The sequence below is a fragment of the Ascidiella aspersa genome, chromosome 8, assembly GCF_963924565.1.
Source record: "Ascidiella aspersa chromosome 8, kaAscAspe10.2, whole genome shotgun sequence".
In the NCBI taxonomy this organism is placed as follows: domain Eukaryota; kingdom Metazoa; phylum Chordata; class Ascidiacea; order Phlebobranchia; family Ascidiidae; genus Ascidiella; species Ascidiella aspersa.
Window position 1 is genome coordinate 5,990,934 of NC_139454.1, and position 25,413 is coordinate 6,016,346.

At 36.9% G+C, this 25,413-nt stretch overlaps 1 protein-coding gene across 1 annotated transcript in view; it reads left to right on the forward strand.

The window, feature by feature from the left end:
• The window catches only part of LOC146135508 (uncharacterized), a 44,341-nt gene extending 23,427 nt beyond the window's left edge, over positions 1–20,914 (forward strand). Inside the window, exons 23-38 of the mRNA XM_083395772.1 lie at positions 1,448–1,600; positions 2,223–2,369; positions 3,462–3,668; positions 5,122–5,259; positions 6,367–6,510; positions 7,188–7,296; positions 7,998–8,077; positions 8,893–9,062; positions 10,658–10,819; positions 11,708–11,852; positions 12,864–13,043; positions 14,753–14,919; positions 15,869–15,947; positions 17,349–17,485; positions 19,546–19,638; positions 20,388–20,914. Coding sequence (XP_083251898.1) covers positions 1,448–1,600; positions 2,223–2,369; positions 3,462–3,668; positions 5,122–5,259; positions 6,367–6,510; positions 7,188–7,296; positions 7,998–8,077; positions 8,893–9,062; positions 10,658–10,819; positions 11,708–11,852; positions 12,864–13,043; positions 14,753–14,919; positions 15,869–15,947; positions 17,349–17,485; positions 19,546–19,638; positions 20,388–20,736 — 2,460 coding nt within the window. The 3' untranslated portion in view covers positions 20,737–20,914. The remainder of the gene's footprint in view (positions 1–1,447; positions 1,601–2,222; positions 2,370–3,461; positions 3,669–5,121; positions 5,260–6,366; positions 6,511–7,187; positions 7,297–7,997; positions 8,078–8,892; positions 9,063–10,657; positions 10,820–11,707; positions 11,853–12,863; positions 13,044–14,752; positions 14,920–15,868; positions 15,948–17,348; positions 17,486–19,545; positions 19,639–20,387) is intronic.
• Positions 20,915–25,413: the final 4,499 nt, after the last annotated feature.

Consider the following 25,413-nt stretch of genomic DNA (forward strand, 5'->3'; position numbering starts at 1 on the left):
GAAAGTAAAAAAATATATATATGTTTTATTTATCAATTTTTTTCCTTTTGCTCGCGGCGCACCTGGCAACCTTCCATGGCGCACCAGTGCGCCGCGGCGCACCGGCTGAGAAGCGCTGGTTTAACGATAAACTCGTGTTTTGTTAACGATAAACTCGTGTGAATTGTTTTGTGATTTAGTGCTGTAAACGTATGCTCTGTAGGGTATATTAAGATTAATCCCTTCCCCTAAACCAGGGATGTGCAACCTTTTAGCAGAGTAGGCCGCATTGCCACTTTAAAAATTTCGATGGGCCGCCAAACCTCTCAAATTAAAGGGGTGACGTCAAGTTACGTCATATCGTGACATCATATTGTGACGTCATATCGTGACGCCATAAAACAACTTAACTTATAAACATCCCCTCTTGGAGAGTAACTTTTATGCGCAAATATGCAAGTAATCTCGACCTTATTTATTATTTTTATCATGACGAAGCGCGAAAATTTGAGTTTTTTCATCTTTGGGCTAATACATTTCCTTAAAACGGTCCGGAAAATACACATTTAGAAAAACACACATCTTGCTTAGCAATGGTGTGTGCACAAAGTGTTCGATGGATGTTGAAATGTGACATTAGACTTGATTATAGTCTCAGAAAAAACGTAAGATTAGGCCTACATCAAATACTGCGCGTTCTACACGTTTTGATGATAGTCGAAACAATTGTTTTTAATAGCTACTAAAAGTGACAATAAGTGGTGGGCCGCACGTAAATATCAGGCGGGCCGCAGGTTGGACATCCCTGCCCTAAACAAAACAGAAGTTAAATAATTGACTAAAAGTATACTAGGACTCGATATTCTGAATTTGGTAATCTATATTCGAAACTTAAAGTTCTAGATGAGCAACCCTTTACAAAGGTCCCCCGAGTCGCTTGACTCATTTCAGTCAAAATGACTTGTCTGGATGAGTCATTCAGGGCAAATGACCTTTCTTATTAAGTTTAATAAATGCTAACTTACTATTGGTATTTGCATGGTGTAATACCGCTCAGAATATATTTAAGTTTGGCATTTATTTAACTTGCTTGGGCAATGTGTTTGACTGAGACTTGGCAGTGACTTGCTGATTGTTAATTATGACTTGACCTTAATAATCCAATTTTGTTGAGACGAGACATATTTATTTAGTGAACGCCACAGGTTTCCATTTGGACGAGGACATTCCGAATCCTGTCGACAAGACATCCTTTAACAAGAAGTGTTGTAAATATTACTTTTAGTCGTAGCAGGGTGACCAGTTGCAAAAATTAAAAAAAAATAACGAACAGAGTATTTCGAGAATATATTACAATTTGCCTTATATAGTGACACCTGGTTACCCTATGTAACAACGATCTAAATCCTTACTAACAGTCGTCAACGGCAATCCACTTTTACTATACTTGTTTGTTGTTTCCGTACAGCGGTGGAAACGCTTGGGCGGCGTTTTGGTGATTAGCTACGGCCTCTTCCGCACCATTTGCGATCCAAAGGCCAAGACCAGACACAAGGCTTGCTTCAAGGAGACCCTCATGTCGCCTGACGTCATCGTGTGTGACGAAGGCCACATAATCAAGGTATGTTTTTTGTCCATCGAAGTGTTTTTATCGTGTTTGTTTTATATGTTGCGATTTGATACGTAAAGTCTGATGTTGTGCTTTACTCTGGTTTTTAAACGAGTTTATTTATATCTTGAAATTACAGTTATATTGTAATAACTGTAAACTGTCTCAAAAAAGTAAAATAACCATGTTTAAAAGCGTCACAATGGCACTTTATTACTTCATATGTTTGAAAAAAATATATTTTAAACAGTTTCAAAAAACTAATCATTTTGTTGCCGTTAGGTGGCGCACGTAAAATAACCTAAAACTTTTAAACTTTTGCTGATAAAACAAAAAAAAAATTCAAAAGGTTGTGTACACTTGCTGTAGAGCGTAATAATCAATTATCCAACCTACCCCCTAACGACTTCTCTGTTTCTTTCATCGACTTGTAAGCCTCAGTGTCTGTGACCTTGAAAGTATTTTTGTCCTCGTACTTTTTGAATTCTCTATAAAGTTTCAATTAAGCTATATCCCATTTAAAAAAAAAAAATTCTCTGTTTTATCGCCTAGTAAGCCTCAGTGTCAAAGATAGTAGTGTTTTCTCAACAAAAATATATCTAACTGTGTGTGAATTTTCGTTTTTTCGTCGTAGAACGCCAAAACCAACCTCTCGTCGCTCGTGGACACCGTGAACACTAGACGGCGCATCGTGCTCACGGGGACTCCCCTCCAGAACAACCTGATGGAATACCACTGCATGGTCAGCTTCATCAAGAAACGCCTTCTTGGTAGTGCCGTGGTAAGTTAGAACTGACGCAAACATACTTTCTAGCGAAATTAAAAATGCAATTTGAGAAAGTTTGGCGGCCTCTTTTGTATCTTCATGGCACACAGTTTGAAATAGCTTAGATTGTCCTTTTTTTTTAATTGTTCTCCTAAATTGTTCTGTTTATGAATGCGGCTGAACACACTATTTATGTAGTAGTAAATTTGTTGTGCTAGCTACTACCTTTAATTCCCCTGTGGTCATCCAAACAATTCAACTTGATGAACTTGAACATGTGTTTGACAATATGCAGAAACGCTCAAATTTTTGTCAGGAAGTTAACGCTACACACTTTTCACGGTTATTGTAACATAAGGACTTGATGCATGTGTATGATATTCAACCTAATTATTACACAATTTATAAGAGTAAGACATGTCTGTGATTTGCAACAAAGATTATGTTTCGGCGAGAGTTTTTTCTTTAGCCTACTTATTCTGTAAGAGTTTACTGTACTGTTTCATTTGGAACACCCTGTATTATATATATGCATATTAGGGTTGTTCAAAAAAAAAAATTTTTTTTTCTTTTTTTGCATTGCTTTGCAATTGAATAGCCATAAATAAACCTGTTTTGCAGTAAAAAAGTGAGTAGTCATGGTACAAATGTCACATTTCAACAACATTTGTTAGGCTGTTTTGTACGAAAAATGGCTTTTTAGCACATTTTGAACTTTAGATTAGTAATTGATATAATTGTGTGAAGACTAAATGCACTATTATATTAATTTGATGTCATGTTTGCTGCATCTACTTTATTTTAAAATTTTAAGCCATTTTTTATACATAACAGCCTAACAAATGTTGTTGAAATGTGACATTTGTACCATGACCGAAAAAAATTTTTTTAGGGGGAGGACAATTTATTTTTTTCAAAATTTTAGCCCAAATCTTAATTTTCAAATTGACGTAGCACGGTCAATACTGAACCAAACGTGCTCAGATTTGGTTTGTGGGGTTTTTAGACGCAACCTAATAATTCCAGGGGGTCCCCGCTGAAATTAGACAAAAAGTGTTTTTTTAAACAACCCTAATGCATATAGACATGACTTGTTTTTCATACCAGGAGTTCGCCAACCGCTTTGCCAACCCGATCCGCAACGGCCAGCACGTCGACTCGACCAAGGGCGACGTCCAGTTAATGAAGAAGCGCTCCCACATTCTTCACAAGCTGCTGAAGGCCTGCGTCCAGCGCAAGGACATCTCCTGTCTACGCGAGCATCTCCAGCCTAAGTACGAGTACGTACTGCTGGTTCGCCTCTCTCCCCTGCAGGTAAATCCCGCCAACAAAATATGAAATAATCATGTTCATTTTGGCCTTCTCGAGTAACAGGGTTACCACGAAGTATTATAATCTTTAAAAATCGTTGATTGATTTGCGTATTAAAAAGTGTTTGAAAACCCGATGTTTTTCTAAAACTGTTTGAACAGTTTTGTTTTATGTGGAGCTCAAGTTATGTGTTTACGAACTGCGTTAGTAAGTCATCCTTTTAACATTTTCAGTGTTTTATGTTGACTCTCGCATTTACACAGTTTTATTTTCAAATTATATTTAATTTTAGGTATCTGAAAATTATGAATTATTTTTGAAAAGTCTTTGAAAGCTGTTGATTTCTTTTTATGATCCGTCTCTAACCTGCAGGTAAACGCCGCCGGTGTTTTGCTATATTACATGGAGATACGAATTTAATGAAAGAAAATCTGTTAGCCTTATCTACTATAACATAGCAACAACCAAGTCTTTAAATCAAGTCTTTGATTACCTTGATTGGTTTGCGTGTAAAAAAATCTTGTGTTAGCACGAATTCTTTGAATCTTTAAAATTATTTGATTGATTTTAAATTTAATTGCTTATTAAAAAAGTATTGGGTTACCACGAATTCTTTAAAAGGCTTTAATAAACTTTGAATTTAATTGCTTTTTAAAAAAGTCCTTGGTTTTCCTAAATTCTTTAAATTATTAGAAGTCTTTGATTGACTTTGAATTTAATTGCTTTTTAAAAAAGTCTTTGGTTACCGCGAACTGTTTAAATCTTTAAAAGTGTGTAATTGACTTTAAATTCAATTGCTTATTAAAAAAGTCTTTCGTTACCACGATGTTTTCAAAATCTTTCAAAGTATTTGATTAACTTTAAATTCTTTTGCGTATAGAACCTTTTTTTTAAACCCTATGATTTTCAAAAAATATTTGAACAATCTTTCGATTTATTTTATGTAAGTATGCGTTTAAAAAGACCGTTAGTAAATCAAACTTTCAAACTATTCAGTACTGTGTTGAGCTAGACATTTACACTGTTTTGGTTTCAAATTGTAAATAATTTTACCTCTTTAACATTTTTAATTTTTTTTGAAAAATCTTTGAATGCCTTGAATTTATTTCTTGAAAATGTATGGCATAATTGACTTCATGTTTCGATTGGGTGGTCTATCTATCGTTACTTGTTTCCTCCATTTGTCACTGTGAAATTCTTTATGGATCTCGTCGGGTTCCCAGACAAGTTTTGTTTTTAATTTGGTCTATTTTTCGGGTGAGTATAAATACAACAGTTTGCTATTTCGTCAAAAGTTTTCGTTAATTTTCATCTAAAAAGGATTTCGGTTTGTATGTATAAAGGCACGCGCCACTCAATTTTTACTCACGCATCGAAAACGAAAAACGAAGTTAATATATGAACGCACAAAAAAATATGGTGAAAATCGATTTGCAACGCCACATTATGTTCCCAGGTTCGCCTGTACGAGACCTACCTGGAAAAGTGCACGGCCAACAAGCAGGAATGTCTCTTCCTTAACTTCAACAACCTCTTGTCAGTTGTATGCCATCCAAGGGTGCTACAACTCTCTAAACAACGCCGGGACAAAAAGGTTGACTTCAAAGCATTATAACCTAATTTGCCGCCTGTCTTTGTTAATATATTTAAATAGTTACATATACTTGTGAGACTATCATAAATCAACTTACTTTGAAAAAGTTAAATAGGGTTCGTCTAAAATTCCAAGGAAATTTCAAAAAACTTTTTAATCAAGTGAAATAAACAAGGTTAACTTGGAAATAATAACTTTTTATTTCAGGTATAAGCTGTGAGAAGAGAGTGGCCACTTTTTTTGTATCTGCTGCGCGGATTTCTATTTCCTTGTATTTCTTGATTTTCCAAGTATTGCCTTGGTTTTCCGTAGCCTATTTCTTATTTTTTTGTCGATCATTAAATCACCAGCTTTTATGCTTAAACATAGCACAATGTCAATTTAAATTCTAAATGTTTTATAGTTGGGCTTAAGCGTGAGCGATCTACAGTTTATGCTAGCGTTTATATCGCTACCTGCCTTTATGAAAAGTAACACCACTATCTAACACTAATCAAATGTTGGCCCCTATACAGCTTAAGACCAATATGATATTTGCACCACAGCACGCAAAGTAACTAACCTCTAATGCAGGGGCGGGCAACTTCTCCAGTAGACGGGCCGGATTCCTGATCGATGTATCAATTGTACTGCCATCTTGCATGTTTTGTCTCTTAATAGCGGCAAATGTAGTACTCTTTAAATACGGCAACACTTTATTTTATACCAATCATACTGCTTTCTTACCGACTTGAGTGAAAAAAAAACTTAGACACCCAATCCTTTTTTAATTCGCGATACTCCTTGTGAACTTTACGTTTCTTGGCAAAATTCATGGAAAAATATTTAAATTCGAAAACTTAAATTTAACCCAAAACAAAGAATCTAAAAACACAAAGAAAACAAAGAACAAAGAATAACTAATAATCACTATTATCTGTCGTAGTAAGCAAGTCATGTGGGGTTGTGGCAGCGGGCCACATAGATGTAAGACTGTTAATTGTAACCCGCGGGCCGTATGTTGTCCACCCCTGTGCTATTGCAAGGCCCCATAGAATGCTTACACGCATGACCAGTGAATAAAAGCCCTCAAGTGGTAGTTAACAGCGCTTCGGTTCCAACTTTCAGGAATACAAGGAAAGCATCCGGAACTTCATCGACGATCAGCATGAAGACGACGAAGAGGAGGAGGAGGATGAGGAAGGGGAAGAGCAAGATGAGCAGGAGGAAAAAGAAACCACCGAAGAAACTGTGGCAAAGATGTCGGTCAAGGTTCGTGAAGTTCTCATTTAAAAGGGAGACAGACTGCTGACCGGCGGGTTTTACTTTTTACTCTTGTGTGTCCTGATTTTTGTGCAACGAAAATGGGCAACGAAAGAAAGAAGGTTAAGAACCACTGATGTGGATTAATGCTCAGGATATAGAGCAAGGGTGGGCAATTATTTTTGACAGGGAGCTGCATGAGAATCAGAAAATGTATTGGCGGGCCGGATCAAATAATATTAAGTGTGTTTTTGTTTGCAAAGGAAACTGTATATATTTCTGTTTTCATAAGCTGGTAAGAGTATAGGAATAGATGAGGGTGTCTTACAAAGTGTAATTTACTAAATAAAATAGTCTAAAATTAATAAAAAAACGAAAAGGCATATTTTTACTAAACGTTTAAAAGAAAGTAGGCCGCGGGCCAGATTAAGTTGCTTGTTGGGCCGGATTTTGCCCACGGGACGTAGTTTGCCCAGGTCTAATAGAGAGTAACGTCGTATATCGTCCCTTTTTCATTTTTGTCGAGCCCTAACAATTGCGCGGGTCTTGTTCCAACGTAATTCAAATTGCCCCTCGAGGGTCGGACGTAGGTCGCATGAGTGAGTTAAAATGGGTCGGCAGACTCTGTTTGGTAACAGCTTTAAGTATATCCCTAAATAAAACTTTACTCAAAAACTTTCGTAAAGGAGCTGAAGCGTGTGGTGACTGAGAAAGGAGGCGATCTGCGTGGAGTTAGCGAGAAGTCCGACCTTATACGATTGGCGACTTCGCTGCTAAAACCCGCTACGAAAGACGGTAAGCGCTATTTAGAGTCTTTAGATAATAAGTTAGTTGTTATTAAGTAATATAATCTACTTGAGACTCTTTTATAAGTTTGAGAGAAAAATTGATGTATTTTTTTTAAAAAACCAAAAGCATTTGAGACTAGAATGTGTTTTTTTTGACATATAGAATGAAATTCCATGGTATTTTACCTATTACCTTGCCGTGTAAGTAGGATTGCATTTGAATATTCTTTTGGATATTTTTGTATTGACGAAAGTGCCCCCGGGAATTTTTGCCAGCTGACAAGTTTTACGGACCACTGCTCTTAACATTTTATGGGCTGTATCTGTTCGAAACATACCCTTGTGTCGTTTGTGGTGGGTGCGTTGGCGAAGTGGTTAGCGCCACTGACCAGCAATCCTCAGATCCGGGGCTCAACTCCCGGCTGATCACTCTACGCGCGGTGCTTGTGGGCTGAGCACCTGAAAACCGTAGCCCGAAGATCAAGCAGAGAGCGCAAGTCGCGATCAAGTTAATAATCTCTGCAACAGCGCGCCTACGAGCTGAGCTGGCGGCCGTGAAAGGAGAACAACATCTCTCACTACTTTACAGACTTGCACACATGCTATAGTGCAATGTATGGTGACGCGTGCATTGTATTGTGATGTACTTGTAACGCGCACTCGATTGTTTGTAGCTTTTTTATCCCATCTTTTTCTTTTTCGTCGAAGGATCTCCGCCTGAATCGTGGTTCGAGAGCGTCATGCCGACACAAGACAAACTCTTTCACGCCATTGAGCACGGCAGTAAGGTGAGCATACTGCGGACTTTACCCATGCAGACGTTTGTCAAAGTTCCAAAACATTAAACCTTTGGTTTATTTTCGATGTTAGGGCTTGCTTAGTCTGTCAACCCTTTTCCGTGACATCACAGGTGTGGCAGTGATGAGCAAAACATTTCCTGTGGTTTCTGCGCGCATTTTGTTAAAGTAATTTGGAACTCATTTGGCTGTTGTATTATATATTAAATCAAAAAAAAAAACACACACGTTATACTTTGTGTAAACTGCATGTTTTCCTTGAGGGTTGCGACCCCAGGCTTTTATTTGCATAATTTTTATTGGCCTTGGTTTACCTAGAATGGTTTACCTAGAAGTTTTAAGGATTTGCTGCTTTTTGTCCTTTAACTGTTTATGAGCGAAAAAAATTGGTTGATGGAGCTAATGTACGGTGTACTTATATCGTCTTTCTGTGTAAATTAAGTTTTAAAGTAGGCTCCAGTTTTGGGAATAGGGCTTCATCAGTAAGCTACACTATTTACAACTTGTCTGCATTTTTAAATAAGCTTTCTAACGTCATATTGACCAATGATAACGGCAAATGAAGAAGGCTATTATTAAATGCGACAAACAACGATTATGACAAACTTAACTTCATATCAGTAAAATTTACGCGTCTCTTGAGGATAATAAATTGATTCACTTGTGCTAATTTAGTCAAGAAAAAACCATGGCCAACCGTTAAGTTTTGCTTAAACGCAGGCCAAGGCAAAATAAGGCCCTATGCCGATTTCGAGCAATTAAATGTGGTAAAAGTCCAACAAACTTATCCTTGCCCGTTTTCTTAGATTGTCCTCCTCATGGAGATCTTGAACCAGGCCGCTCAGGTCAAGGACAAGGTCGTCCTCTTCTCCCAATCCATCCTGGCCCTCGATCTCATCGAGGAAGTCCTCCATGACGTCACAAAGCAGCGCGAGGCAAACAAAGAGCCGCGACTCGAGGGCGCCTACTGGCGGTGGTGAGACTTCGATAAATGTCGAAAAATAAGACTACTACGCGATTTGTGTCCCTAGGAACACACTGGAGTTATCCTACTGATTCGATAAGGTTATTTTCGCCGTGACACACAAGTATGCACGTATCACTAATATGGCTTTATGTGCATAAGTCAGCTACTGAGTCCTTCATGTAGCCTCGTAGCCCAGTCATTTACTAATCTTGAAATTACCATCCCATACAAAATTAGGCCTTTTAATTTCGACCAATTGCGGTTTGCATTATTTTTAAATTTAAATCAATTGTTTTAATGGTTTTAATCAAAGGAAATCTTCTTTTTTGTTTAAAGTTAATTTAAATACAGATATTTGGGCCATTCTAGAGTTGTATTCAATTGATTGCAGTACATAAAATTGTAATTTATAAAAGGGTTATAATTTTAAGGGTTAATTCAGAAGTTTTACAACTACGCGTGGCGACGCCCTGGTGTGTTATTTCAATTTTCCAATGGCGTCGCACGATGCTTCTGCTATGTATCCAAACTTAACTGCGGTAACCAAATGCTTCCAGTTATCGACATTGTGCATTTATTTAAACTCATTCTTACGAATCTGCAATTATCACCTACGATTTAGCAATCACATTTTCAATTCTGTTTACTTCTGGACGAGACAGTGAGGTGCTGGGGCAGTCAGATATATAAATTAAGTAAAACACAATGTTACATTTTTAAAGTCTTAGTATTAGCGATACATCTTGCGCGTTGTTGGCACGCACATAGATTGCCTTGTTTTTACTGGATTAAATTGCCTTCTGTTGTGCGATTTCATGGTTTGCTGTAGGAAACATATTTAATTGTTACTGTAGGAAAAATATTTAAGGGTTACTGTAGGAAAAAAATTGATGGTTACTGTAGGAAAAATATTGACGGTTACTGTAGGAAAAATATTTAATGGTTACTGTAGGAAAACTATTGCAAAATTTTGTGGCAATCCTGATAAGGCAAAGCTCGTCAGGGCAGACTTGGACAACTAGATAACTCTCGTTTTGTAATTCAATGAATTAGAGCGATTTTAATACACCAATAGAGAAAGAAAAATTAATGAAATTTTTAACATCGCGCGCTTTGAAATTCTAGCACGGCGTGGTCCAACTGCAGGCCCGCGGGCCAAAGATGGCCTGCGAGTTTAGCTTTTTTGGCCCGCGAACTGATAGTCAGCTTTGGTTCAATCTGGCAATATCACTTTAGCTTTTTTTTTTAATTTTTGGTGTTGAAATTATTTCATAACTACCGTAAATGAACAAAGGTATACATTCCATAAAGTTAGTATATATGCCATAGACTATGTATAAGTTGCCAGCAATAAGCCTAAGAATCGCAATTTAAAAACATTGGCCCGCAAGATAAAAAAACCTTGTTTCTTGCCCTCGATGAAAAGAAGTTGGACCACCCTGTTCTAGCATATTTTTTCAAAGTGGTAAGGAAAAATAAGTTTGAAAACCACAGGCTTAATTTTTAAGGGTCGTTGGAAGAATGACGACAATCAAAAAATTAAGGACCAATGACCTAACACGCTCTTCCAGAATATTCGGTTTTATATCAAGTATCACGTTTAGGTACAAAAACAGCGATTACTTCAGAATCGACGGCAGCACGAGCGCCACCAACCGGAAGCGACTCATAGACACCTTCAACAATAAGCGCGACGCTAGAGGGCGCCTTTTCCTGGTTTCGACCAAGGCCGGTGGCATCGGCGTCAACCTGGTGGGAGCCAACAGGTAAAAATAATAATCGCTACTGTTTTTGGATTAAAATGTGAAATGCGGTATTTTTACATGTTTTTGTTCGGTTTTTTGTGCGAAAACTGCACAACTACTCAAATAGGTGGAATGGAATTAAACTTCGGATTAAAATGTGGAATGCGGTATTTTTACATGTTTTTGTTCGCTTTTTGTGCGAAAACTGCACAACTACTCAAATAGGTGGAATGGAATTAAACTTCGGGTTAAAATGTGAAATGCGGTATTTGGCTGAGCACCCAAAACCATAACCGACGCAGATACCTATAGATAAGAAACGAATTAAATTAACAAAGAATTATAGCAAATCCATATTCTTGTGATAAAAATAAGCCAATACTTGATATCAACCTACAATCTGTGCTAATACGATTCAAGGGTAATACTTGTGCCGTGCGATAGCGAATTGACAAAGCATAATTATCATTCATGTTTAGCGAATCCAAGAAGTGTTTTCTACTGAAGTTTATTTTTCAGAAAACAGTAATTTCACAACTGAAGTTAACTTAATACGTAAAACCGTGATTGAAACGCCCCTTTACTTAAAATAAGAGTAATAAACAGTTATTACTGGAAATAAACAACGCAGATTCCGACAAACTTCCTTGCAATAGGTATTAAATATATTTTGGATTACCAGACGGAAAACAAACACACGAATATTTCCGAACAGTTAATGAATTAGGCATCGCATGTAACTTGGATATAACTTTGGGGAAATTTATCCTAGTGATAAAATAACAGATTGTGTAAATGAAGTTTTCGCAAAAAATGAGGATCAGCTTTACAGCAAACATCAGATGTCGCAAAATCTGATCTCATTACATTACCAAGATACGTAAACTTTCTTTTCGACCGGTTTTCCAGGGCTATCGTGTTCGACGCTTGCTGGAACCCGACCCACGACATGCAGTCCATCTTCCGCATTTACCGCTTCGGCCAGAACAAGCCCTGCTTCGTATACCGCTTCATTGCGCAAGGAACCATGGAAGAGAAGATATACGACCGACAGGTAGACGACTGGTGTTTTTTCCTTCTCTTTTTAGGACCCCCAATATGTGTTTTTTTGTTTTGGTTGTACTAGGGGCGCCTGAGTTTTCAATAGTCCTTCACTTGACTTGGACTTAAGTCAGTTACGCAAATGACTTTAAGGTGCTTTATTGTAATTCAATTATACTTAAATTCAATTGTTTACCCAATTTAAAAAAGGCTAGTGTACAACACTGCTAAGAATCTGTTGTTTTCTGGTATTAGATAGTAGAGATTACGAACGTTAGTTCGCTGAACAAGATATAGGTTGCATTTTAAATAAACTTTGGCCTATTGTAAATTAACTACTGGCGTTGTTAACGCGTTACAAGTTTTTTAACAACAGCCGTTGTTATTTGTTGTTTTTTCTTAGAATTATTTAGCGTTCAAGTGTTCGATTTAGTTACCCTTGCGAAATACCACGTGTTCTGGTATACAGTATGTCGCTTTACGTTTTTTTGTCGCTTTACGTTTTTTTTTTGAGCTAATTGTATACCAAACTTTAAAACTTTCAAGATTGTTTTATTCATACAAATAGACTCACGTGCCTTGTCCTCGGGTCATTATATGTGATCAAATTACTGTTTTATAACATGCAATGGGCTGAATTTTTTTAATTTGCAATGTGCAAGTATGAAGTAGGGTTGCCGCAAAGTCTTTGAGTTACATTAAAAAATCGTTAAAAAACCCTATGTTTTTTTCAAGACTTTGAAATAGTCTTTTAATGTTTATCAAGTCCAGCTTAAGTTCTTTGTTTTAAAAGTGCCATTAGGAAATAATTATTGTTTGTTTTAAATGTGTGGCATGTAAACTTTTTTTTTATTTTACTAAAAAAACGTCGTGCGATCAAATTATAGGTTTTATCAAAAAACCACAGAATTTCTTCGAAAAGTTCTATTAAAATTTTGTGGCAACACTGCTGAGGGCAAAGCTTATCAGTGTGTGCCACGTCACTTGCCAAATGACGTCACACTCACTCCATGACGTCACGCAGGTGGTGAAGCAGTCGCTGGCGTTCCGGGTGATCGACGAGCAGCAGGTCGAGCGCCACTTCACAGCACAAGACATCAGTGAGTTGTACGAGTTCAAACCCGACAAACTCGACAAGCACTCGGCCGAGAAGCTGCTCTCCAATCGGCCGCCCAAGGATGCCCTGCTCGCCAAAATCTTGCAGGTCGGCTTTTTATATGGTTTCTGCGTTTTTTTTGTTTTTTTTGTAGTTTGGCGTTTTTTATTCGTTTTTGTTATATGGTAGCGTATAGATTTTTGGGTTTACTCGCCAAAATTTTGCAGCTGGACGAACTACCTAGTTTTTTTTTTGTAGTTTGGCGTATTTTAATTTTTTTCATTGTAGAAACGTATAGATTTTTTTGGTTTATAACATCTTGCAGGTCGAATAATTATATAGTTTGGCCTTTTTTATTTTTTATTTTTGGTGTTTTTTAAGTTTTTAAAGGATTTTTAGTTTACTAGGCAACATCTTGCAGGTTGGCCAAAATTTATTTTGGTAATTTTTAAATATTGGATGTTAAGGCTGCTATGTAGACCCTCGTTAGCCAATATCTTGTATTCCCCCCTATGGTTTTTTTCTCGAAATTTGAAAAGTATACCGATGCAGCTGTTTGGTGGACTACTGTACTTTTCAAGATATTTTTAGGTCACTTTCGTAGTTTTTGCCTTATAAGAGTCCTATCTTTTTATTCGTCAAGATCAGTGGTTCTCGAACCTTTTTTCTTTTGTGACCCATTTACGTTGCAAACAAAAATCTGTGGCCCAATAGTTTTATAAAGAAAAAAAAATATATATAGGTTTAAAACAAAACACAGCAGCAGAACATATTTCAAAACAGATTATTTATTCAACCGTGAATTAATAAGTGAGATACTTGCGACTGAACAATAAATTCACATTACTTTTTAATTTCTCCCCAAGCCATGATTCCTGTAAAATTACATATAGTGACACAAATTGAACTAAATCCAGCTTTTTTAAATTGGTCTGTGGCCCATTTCAAATGTTCTTATGGCCCACCAGTGAGCCACGGCCCACTGGTTGAGAACCGCTGGTCTAATCTAAACTAATACTTTTAACCCAAGTTATCTCGTCTTATACGCCATCGTTAGCTGCTTGTGTTTCTGGACTTTTATAAAGCACGCCCCATCTTGCTATGTTGTACCATTCTTAGGTCTTTGTTAATTGAAAAATCACAAAGGTACAAGATATTATGTGTTGCAGATTTTCGAATGACAATTTTTTAGCTTTTAGTTCTTATTTCCTTGTTTGGAAAATAGGGAAACGCACTTCTAATGATGGTTTCGTTGCAGATAAAACGATTTAAATAAAACGTAGGAAGTTTGCTTTATGGATCAAATTAGGCGTTTTTAATATTTTTCTAAACTTAGAATAATAAATTAAAGGAGGACTCGAATTACTTAAACCGACCAAAATTAATCCTAATATTTTTTTTATAAAATTGCGATTTTGCAACGTAGCATCAACCGCGCACCCTAAACCAGTGGTTCTCAACCTTTTTTCTTTCGTGGCCCATTTACGTTGCAAAAAAAATCTGTGGCCCAATAAATTTTTATGAAAGAAGAAAATGTAAAATAGGTTTAGAACAAAACACAGCAGAACATATTTCAAAACAGATTATTTATTCAACCGTGCATTATTGTGATACTTTAGGCTTAACAATAAATTTGCATTCCTTTTCTATTCCAAATTTAAATTGGTCTGTGGCCCACCTTAAATGTTCTTATGGCCCACCAGTGAGCTGAGAACCGCTGACCTAGACGACTTAAGAATGATTTTTTAAAACTACCGAAACTCGCATCGGCCAACAATTAAACTTTCATAAAAGTCTAATTTTTCATTTCGTGACAGCAACCGCGCACCTGTGAAGCGATCGTGAGCTATCACGAGCATGACTCGCTGCTCGATCACGTGGTCGAAGAGGAACTCAGTGAAGCGGAACAGCGACTCGCCTGGGACGAGTTTGACCGCGAGCGACACCTAGCGATCACCGCCCACAACCACTTCTTCAAATTCAGGTGAAAATGAGTTTTTCTGTGTTCTCTAGTTGGTTCTTCTTTTTCATGTTGAGCTAAGTTGTGGTGGTTCTGGTTATGATAAGTTTTTTTACTTAAATAAGTTTTTTAACATTTTTATTTTTGAAACTGTTTTTTTTTATCCATAGAAATCTAGCAACGTAAGTTAGTTAACAAAACGGACTGTGTGGATCTAAAAATATGTTTTTTCCATGCTAAAATCAGGAGCAGTTGCTAATGGACTGATGTTTAGTTTTTAATTATTAATTTTCAAACTGGGCATTTGACGTTTAACTCAACTGATAGTCGGTTAATTTTCGCTAAATGTCTGGTTCTATTTCAGTGATTTTTCAGTTTTTTGAGGTGATATTTTAGTGCTTTAACTGTTTTGCAACTATGCATTAAAAAATACACTCGAGGTCGACTTTTTACCACGCGATAAAGTTTTTATTTGTTGTTTTCAAACGGAGACAGATTTTTTGTTGTTGTTTATGCAGATTAAGATAAGATTTTATTGTCGGGAACGCATGAAACAAAATGCGCCGTAGATTTAATTTGTGTCCCAACTGCATTGGTGATGTGGCACACTCACTTAAACCTTTTTTACGCTAATTTAATCCAATTTTAAATCCACGTGCGCATGAGACCGAAATTTTACGCAAAAGCCGTACACCAATCAGTGGGCAAAATGCCTAAATTATTAAACGTAAAACTGCCCAAATCGGCTCAGCAGAACACCTTTTTTTAATGAGCTCTTTTAACACGAAGCGCGCATCGTTTTACCAATTGTTTTTTATTACGACGTTTTTTCAATTGAATTGCGTTGGTGTTGGGCACAAACCTGTTCGATATTTGTACGTCCTCGTGTTTGACATACGCTTTTATGTCGTGGCCTGTTCAACATTTCTGTTTCCGGCTACGCATTTTACAATCATGTTTGTTTTTTGTGCAGTCACGGCGACCTTCGCAATCTCATAGCTCTGGCCGAGGAGGAACTGCGAAAGAATACAGAAATGATGGACAAATGCAAGGTAAGGTTAAATGCTGCTACGCTGGTAGGGTTCTAGTATTGCAAAACACCAAAAAACACATGAAAATAATCCGCTTTTCTTCATTAATCGAATAATGGAAATAAGTTCTTCTGGTAGTTATTTGTTTGTCCAACGTTTCGGCAAACTTTAGTCAGAAAGCCTTTTTTTGCTTTCTTAGAAAAAAGCTTTCTGAATAATAAGCCGAAACGTTGGACAGACAAATAAATAAAGACCAGAAGAACCATTTTTTCAGTATATGCTATGTCTGGTAGCAACATCATTTTTATTAATTGTACCAGTTTGCCTTTTAAAACTTAATTGGCTGTACAAAAATGCTGCTAGTTTGAAACATTACAACTTTATAATTATTTCTGAAACGTTTATACCTTATTGAATTTACAACGGTGATCTAGTCCTTCAGAAGTCGTTCTTGTTAGAACAGCGGTTCCCAAACTATTCTAGACATTTTGCCTGGTAGAACATTTGCAATTATTTTGATATTTCGCGGCCCTATAAAAAGTTAAGGGTCAGTTGACCCATGTTTCTAGTAGAACATTAGCGCAGTCACGATTCTTTCTAATGTAAAAACTTTCTAACTAATGCGAGCGATTTGCTGATAGCAGGTAGTACTGCATATTAGGTACTTTGTCTCACAAGAGACATCACAAAACGCTATATTACCGAATAATAAAGCATAAATAAAGACCAATAATGATGACAGATAATGTTTAAAAACATTCGCTAAGGACTAATGTTTAAAAACTTTTTCAGTATGACCGTTAACTATAATAAATTCTGCAGTTGCAACTTTGCAGTTGCTGTGAAGTTTGTCAGTTCGTAAGTATTATTCTTTAGGGTGGATACCAGTGAGTTTGCAACACCGCGATTTCTTTGACAATCATATTTAGGAAATATATCCAAGTAAAAAGATAATGAAAAGCCTTTTAGCATCACGAGAGAGACTTATTAGTAGTAATAACTGGTCAAATACCTTGGTCTGTATGGGTCGAGCGAGACTCGTTTTGCACACAAAAGAAAATCGCCGAACACAAAAAAGCATACTTTCACAACTTTAGCCACACTCGCTACCAACTACAGTACGGTAAACAAGATACGTGAAATGGCACTGAGCAGTATTGTGACAAGTCATTTTGAAATGACTTGAGTCTCAGTCAAGTCATTTTGAATAAATGAAATGTCAAGTCCCAGTCAAGTCATATTTAGAGCAAGTCAATTTCAAGTCCTTGTCATAAAAGTTAAACGTTAAACGATTAAAATTGGTCACTAGTTCGATTATGAGCAGCAATTCAACTAAAAAAAAATATCAGTCATGTTCAAACAACCACACAGGTTTCCTTTTCTCTACGAAAAAATTGACTTCAATTTTTTGCTTTTCAACAGGACGAACCGTTCCACCTCACAATGCTCAAGCTGAAAGCGTGTGACGTCAGGATGACGTACGATGACGTATGCGACGCCGCCAGTCGAGTGCAGATGCAGCGCTGTCTACTGAAGCAGCAGCTTTTAGCAACACGCAAGTAAGTGAACGGTTGGACTTTAATGTTCTTTAAATTGTTGCTTGTATCCCGCTTGACGACGTCGCTTTTTAATAGAGGTGTGCGCGGAGAAAATAACTGTCTGAAAACCTTGGCCGGATTTTAGTCTTAAAATCATAAGGTCGTATGTCATATAGCATACAACAAGAGACCTGCTGTTTCGCGAAATACTTAACATAACGATATACTCAAATCCTCCAAATAGAGATTTTCTCTTTAGATATTAGTTTCGACTGTGGTATATTTTATCTATAAAATGGTAATGACAAACTTTATTTTTCTATTTACATTATTTAATTCGTTGTTGTACAAAAATTGCAAATAAATACATATATCGTGGAAACAAATGTTTGCAAACCCTTCAACCTATCACGAAATGGCCATGTTACTTGCTTTATCGAGAATGAATATTTTTAAACGCAATTACTGTTCTTTTAATTTACTAAGAAATTGGCCCCTGTTTAGTACAAATACGTTCTGTAGCGACTAGAGAGGCTAGATATTGCAGCCTCCGATTAATAAAAAAATAAATACCATTTTCAAAAACAGCCAAACAAAATTAATTTTTCGTTGTTGCAAAACACAAACACTCAAACAGTTTAACGCGAAATCGACTAGAAATAAGATCTCTGAAACTAGGCGGAGTTGATGTGATTGCGCGGCATGCAAAAAAACATCACCTTACAAGTCAAAAGTACTGACCGGACATGCGAATTATCCAAAATAGCTTCACCGTTAAAATGCGTGCATAGCCACTTCTAAATATTCCACCGCTCGACACGATAATCATTAGTACAACATAGCAATTAGGCATCGACGGTGGGCCAAAAGGTCCAGGTCTTAGTCGTAGTGCTGCTAGCCTGACAATCAACACATTTGGCTGATTGCCTAAATCCTCTTGAGCAGTGGTTATCAAACTTTTTCTAGCTTGCAGCACACCAAAAAAAAACTTTTTTTATTTCGTGGCAGACAAATAACAGAGCGGCAATATAGTAACTTTATATACGCCCTTTACCACGACAACGACAAAATTTATATTTTGTAATGGATAGTTGCGCATTGAAGTATGAAATACTGCTGTGTATGCCTATTTGTAATACGAATGCCTCATTTTCCAAAGTTTTTGCAGCACACTTAACCATGTTTCGGTTTGATAAACACTGCTTTAGACTATACAGTTTAAAAATCACTGCTTTATACTCTACAGTCTAGAGTAAATTTCAAATAATCTTGTCCCAAATTTGCTGCCTTAATTTGCTTGGTAAAATACCTTTTGGAATACTGCATTAGTTACGGGGAAGTTTTTTTTAACATCGATTGATTTACACAGATGCCACAACAACTTGGAAACTTTGCGCGTGTTTGGTCCATGACGTCACTTCAATTTGTTTTGTTGTCTTTAACGATTTTTATCTTGAAAACACAAATGAAAGAAAAAATATCGTTTAGCAACTTAAGGTTACTAAACTAATAACACTAAACAAAATTATTACATATTAACTTTAAAAAATACCTTTAAATTTTCTCCATTTTACTTGTCTAAGCAAATTATGATGATTGAGGTAATTTGGAATCGGATCTAATCCCAATGTTTTTTTGTCCAACATATCGGGTACCGGTATCAAAATAAAAGTATTGGGCATTCCCAGTTGAGAACATTATAAATGTTTGAAAATCAACTGCTATACCAAAGAGTTTTTGTTAATCTATTTTAACCTAACTTCCATGCAGATTACCAATATAATCGAATCTTATATAAAATATGACAATCATTGACGCACAACAATATGTGTTGCTTACTTTGACGCCCACCAACTTAAACGCGTTATCAATATGTAGAAATCGCTCTTCTGGTGTAAACGAAACCAACGTTTCGGCAGCAGATACCAGCTGACCTCATCAGGGTTGATAATTAAATGAGGTCAGCTGGTATCTGCTGCCGAAACGTCGGTTTATACTTCGTTTACACCAGAAGAGCGATTTCTTTCTATTGATATGTTACCTGGTGGAGCTAACTCTATTTTAAACCCGTTATGTTTCAGGTTTATCGTTCAAAAGTTGGAAGAAATGAACTTCTGTCTGAGCAAGAAGGCACCGCCTGTCCCTATTTCATCGACAAGCTATAACCCACAAGGGTAAGTCACAGGTCTATTCAAACTAGAGTTATAAAATTGCAGAGATTCTGTGAGTTTGGTTGACTTTGAAACGATAGAAAGTTATAAGAAATCTGCTGTTTTATCGCCTTACCATTTTATGATAGATCCATGACCTTTGCTGCGGCGAACATGCTGTACAAGGCAAATGACAACTAAATATTTATAAACAAGATACATCCTTACCCTTGCAAACAAATTATTTCAAATTAAAAGCGAATGTTCTCAAACTTTTCTATCTCTTAGCATGCTACAAACTGACTGACTTGGATTACGACACAAAGTTGTTGAAAGTGTATATTGAAAGTGAAACAAATGTGCTTTGCTGTTAATTTGAGCTTTGCTAAATTATTCAGCGCGGCATTGATTTTAACTCTCACGCATTTTATTCTTCACCCGACTAAATTGAAAGCAGAATACTCTAGCAAAGCCAGCAATTCAGTTCAGACGCAATTGACAGATCTTAAAATATATATTTATATATTTCGTCAACAAAAGCATCGTCACTATATCTAAACAAACAAATGCAACATTATAAGAGATACATTTAAAGAAACATAAAACAAAAACTTAGGTCTATTACTTGTGTCTGACCTAAATTGCGAGCTTTGCTAGAGTGTTTTGAACTGTTACTGATCAGGAAGTAAGGTCGACATTTATCTTACAAGGGTCAAGGTGATTTCTCTTCTCACATATTCAGTTCACCAACAAGTAAAATCTATTTATTCCAGGTTCAACAACCTACCGCGCGCCTACCAAGTTCCCCCGCGGGTCCAAATGCCCCCCAGGCCCCACAACCCCTACACCTTCACCGTCCCCTCGACCACGGCCTACGGCGCCAGCACTTCCGGGCCCTCGTTCCGCCCCATGCACCATGGAGCCTCGAGTCGCCCCACCAAGCCCCCCACCTCATCCACGTCATTCCACGGAACCCAGTACGCCCGATACTTCACGGCCGGGGCTGGCCCCCGAACCAATCATACCCCCCGAGCTGCCCCTGGGGTTAACATACGATTTCGCCCGGCCACCGTACCCAACCCGGCTGGAATGCGCGGTGCCAGCTTCAACGCGTATCGGTGACCTCATCACTAGTTTCCGCTACGTCATATGACGTCAACTGTTTTTGTCTAATCTTTCTGCTTTCGACCTTATAATGCAGTGGTTCTCAACCGGTGTGCTGTTTCTAATGCTCAAGGCTGCCGATAGACTTTTTTTTAAATTTTTAAGAATCATTTTTGCTCAATTGGTAAGCTTCTTAATACAATGATTTGTGTACGATTATAGATCATTATATCAAATGACATTTTCAATTTTTCTCCATTTTCTCTATTTATAGCGGCATATCAGTGAAATACTCAACGAAAATTCCAGTTGGGGTACCGAAAATCTATTTATTATATTTGAGCGGTGCCGTTAGCCATTAAGGTTGAGAATCACTGTAATAAAGGGACAAAAAGGCGTCCTTATTTGTTGCACTGCTCATCTACAAATATGAAACTATTTCAGTTGTTGAATATTATATCTCGTCTCAGACGTACTCGTTGTCTATTATTTTGTGTAGTTGTTTTTTTACCTAATATCTTCTTAAGTAAGATTTCTTGAAGTTTTCTTGGAGTAAAGCTTTGAGAAAAATCGGCGAAAAACAGAAAACGCACGTAAACATATTCGACTAACAGAAAACGAGTTATTTTACCAACGTGTTAAAACACTGTATGCGTGAAAAACGGTTTTCATTCCTTAATGTTCTTTGAATATGCTGTTGCTGGTATCTGCTAGGCATTGTTTCAATTGTAAAATTGTTCTTCCGGCAAAATTTTAGTAAAGTGCCGACGTTTCGACCAACTATTCGGGAAATCTTCTTCAGGTCAATATAATTGCAACTAAAGGCGAAAACATATACCAGGCAAATAATAAAATATATATGTATATATATATATGAAGAAGATTTGCCGGATAGCTGGACGAAACGTTGGCCCTTCAATAAAATTTTGCCGGAAGAACAATTGTGCAATTGGTGTTCTTTTTTCTCTTTGCGCCGCATCTTACTTTCCGAAAAGACGTGGATTAAAAGAGTACGTAACGTTACGTTGGGAAAATGCAATAATAAAAAAAATCCTCACCTACACTTCATAGTTGTGTTAGCGTCATTACAAGAAGCTGGGTGATTGTATTGATGTCATATTCGCAAGTTTAATGCGAGACAGTTTGATCCTTACACGAAACAATCGATATAAAATCGGTCTTCACATGGTCTTTGATCAACCTTAAACAAAAAAATTAGTTCTGTTGTGACTGGCTTGGTCGGGACATTATATGTCTGATGTCCGAGGAACCAAGCAGAAGTGTATTTTGGTTGGGAACATGCAGAACGTGCACTTGTTGTTTTCATATTACAATGAGTTCAAATCGAAACGAACAATGGTTTTGCCTCCAAGTCATAATTAGAGCACGTCAATTTAAAGTCAAGTCCTTAACGTTAAGTCATTATAAATAACCCAATTTCACAAATAACTAAAAACACATCATTTCAACCCATAAGTCAAGTAATTTTGCCCATAAGACTTAAGTCAAGTCAATTAAAAACTGTGACTCAAGTCATGATTTTGACTTAAGTCATTACAACACTTTTGGGTTGATTTAACAGGTACAACCTTAACGCCAATCAAAAGTTGCCTAGCCTGCGGTGAGGTTCAAACTAACGACCACAGCCATGCGAACCTCACGCACAACACAGGGATCGTGGCGTTGTTTTGCACAATGTGTTACAATGCCTTTAAAAATGTGCGCACTTTTTTCAGAATATGCGCACATTTGAAAATGCTTTTAACAATGTGCGCACATTTTTGAGTAGAGTTAGAGTTGTTTTCGTTTATTTCACGAGGTATATATGGAAAATATTATTTAGTTTTGACACTATTGTTTGACAAACTGTTTTTACGTATTCCGGTTCCAAAGAACTACTATGAGGATAGGAAACTAAACAATTAAACATTTCATTATTAGGTTATATCAGTCGAAAAGGAACTCTTAGTTTCATGAACGCTTCGGTGGTTGTTTGAGGCAAAAGGGTATCATAGTGGGCACTTTATTTCCTGTTTCCCAATTAAGTAGAATCTATACCGCCTTTGCAATATGGTCATTGTACAGTATTCATCACTTCTCGAACTTTTAACAAGATACATGTAGGCAAAAAGTTAAGAAATTTTTCAAGTTTATTAAGATAAACGTACTATATCACCAATCTGCCCTTCAAACCAACTTTTTTATGTAGTTTATATGTTGCATTACAACGGTGTGGCTTTAGGTTCCCCCCCCCCCCCCAAATAATAATGAATTCCGTTTTACTATGTGCGATTTTTTTTTGTATTTACATCCGATTTAAGCGTGGACACGCGTTGACCCAAACGAGTAGGCTGATAAATGTTACTTGTTAATGACGTCATCATATTGCAGAACGGTTTGACACAAGCTTAACTATCACGACGAACATAAACTTTGCATAATTTTGAAAGCGCCCATTGTTATTGCTAGCATTTTTTTATCTTCCGTTAAACATAACCTTCGCATGCTGCTTAAATTATCCCGTTAATAGAGATTTGTTGTTTTAGACAAGTCGTTATAACAAACTAAACGTAGGAGGGCGCAGAGTGCTGCCTTGTGCTTCTGACAGATGTTGCAAGTTGGGCGAAAGCAGCAGCTTGCAGACTGTGCAGAGTAGCATGTTATGCACCGGCTTTGGACTCTCATATAGCTGGCTTATATGGCACGCAGCAGTCAGAAAAACAGTATTGTACAGCTAGCTAGTCATGTCAGCGCACCAACGTTAAGCCACGAGTCATAATACAATGAATAAGGATCAGTCATCTACTGTACATTGTCCAGTACATGCACATTGTGTAGGTCACTGCCTGTTTGCCAGATGCGAAAGCAACGCCTAAGCTTACTGAAGGCTTTGCATTGTTTTGCCTCGCATCTGCAATTTGCATAGCGCTGTTTAAAGCGGAAGCCTTAGTAGCAGTCATCAGCCAGTGAATGAAGCTTACAGTAGAGAACACTATAACCGTCAGCGGATTCAAATAAACCTGATAAAATACATGGATTGTCATGCAAATACTTAAAAAAAGTCAGAGCACAGCTTTAAGTTTTTGTTAAGCTACCTGAAGTTTTGCCAAAATATTTGACAACATTTGTATACGTTAGAAATATAGTATATATAGCCTTATTCTTGTACCATTAGTACTATCAAAATATAGTTTAGGAATCTTTTAGTTAATTCCAATGGTTTACTTTAAAGTTCAATTGAATAAAGTGATTTTAATAGCCGCCAATGTAGCCTAACGCTCATCAATCTTTTGTGATGTATTACGATGAATCTCTTCATATAAGTACTGTAGCCTAGTTATATATTAACCTAATGCATAATTAACTCGTTCAGCTTTTGTGTCTTTTGTTATTATAGTTATACGTTCATTGGTAGGCCTAGTAAAAATTGAAATAAGCCAAACACAGTTTAGCAAAAGTGGCTAATAACGCTAATGTTTATTTGTTATTTTATTAGGGTGTTTCGTTTTTTCCTTAAAGCTAAAAGCTAGCGGTATAATTTTGCATGTCCATAGAAGTGAAGGTAAAACATATAAACAACCAGTATGAGTACATTTTGTAAATGACTATCACACTTTTAAATGAAATAAGTCGGAAAACCAACTAACAGTGCCAACAGTACGAACCTCTGGCAACAGACCGCAATTCGTTATTGCATTGAAGTCGCGGCTTAGGCAGCTTTCTAATCTCCGTGCAAAGTGCAGTTGCCTGTCACTGCAAAGAGCGCAGGATGATGTAAGAGAAATCGGCGCTGGTCTAGAATCCTGCACCACATTTATTTTAACAGTAACGAAACAAGTTGTCAAACTTGAAATTTTAGGGATGGCAAAATATGTAAGAATAAATATAATAATAATGCTTGACCCACCCAAACCCAAGCGCTAACTCTCACCCTACCCCCAAATATTGTTAGCTGTATTTACCCCGGGCGTTAATGTGGTGGGATTCTGGACCAGCACCGGAAAGTCTTATATATAATCGAGTAAATATAACGTTGCATTGTGCTATATCAGGTGCTTTTATTTTGATTAGGTCGCTAAACAGATGCCAGCCGGTGCAAAGGAAACGTTTGTTTTGAGATAACCACTCGAACCAGTATGTATTCCACATTTAAGGATGCTTTGAATTTAAATGATGTTTAGCAGCCAGAATGCAATACTGTTAGTAGTAACAGTGATTATAGAACTTGCACTCGTTAAATGGTGAAAATAAAAGCTGAAAATAGGCCAATCTTATCATTGCCAACTAGTTGTTGTAATTCGGTCAATCATTAATTTTTAGTGTGCCGTGTTGGCCTACACGTTACTTACATGCACAGGTGGTTATTTTTACAGAATGTTTTTGCCTGTTTAAGGTGTTTTTTTTAATTCCAACAGATTTCTTGATGGCACAACGACAGCCTACAGTTTAGGTTTTCAAACTGAAGGACAATGAGTCCAGGATAACAAATTAAGGATGTATAAACTAGCAAAATGTCAGAAAAACAAGCAAACCTCAGACACTAAGAATATTGTATTTATAAGTTTCAGTTAGTAAGTTTTATATTTGGGTGTTGAATAAAAGATGTACTCACGGTTTTCAATATAGTACCCATTTTCAGAAATGTGTTTTGCCTGTTTAAGATGTTTTTTTTTTAATTCCAACAGATTTATTAAT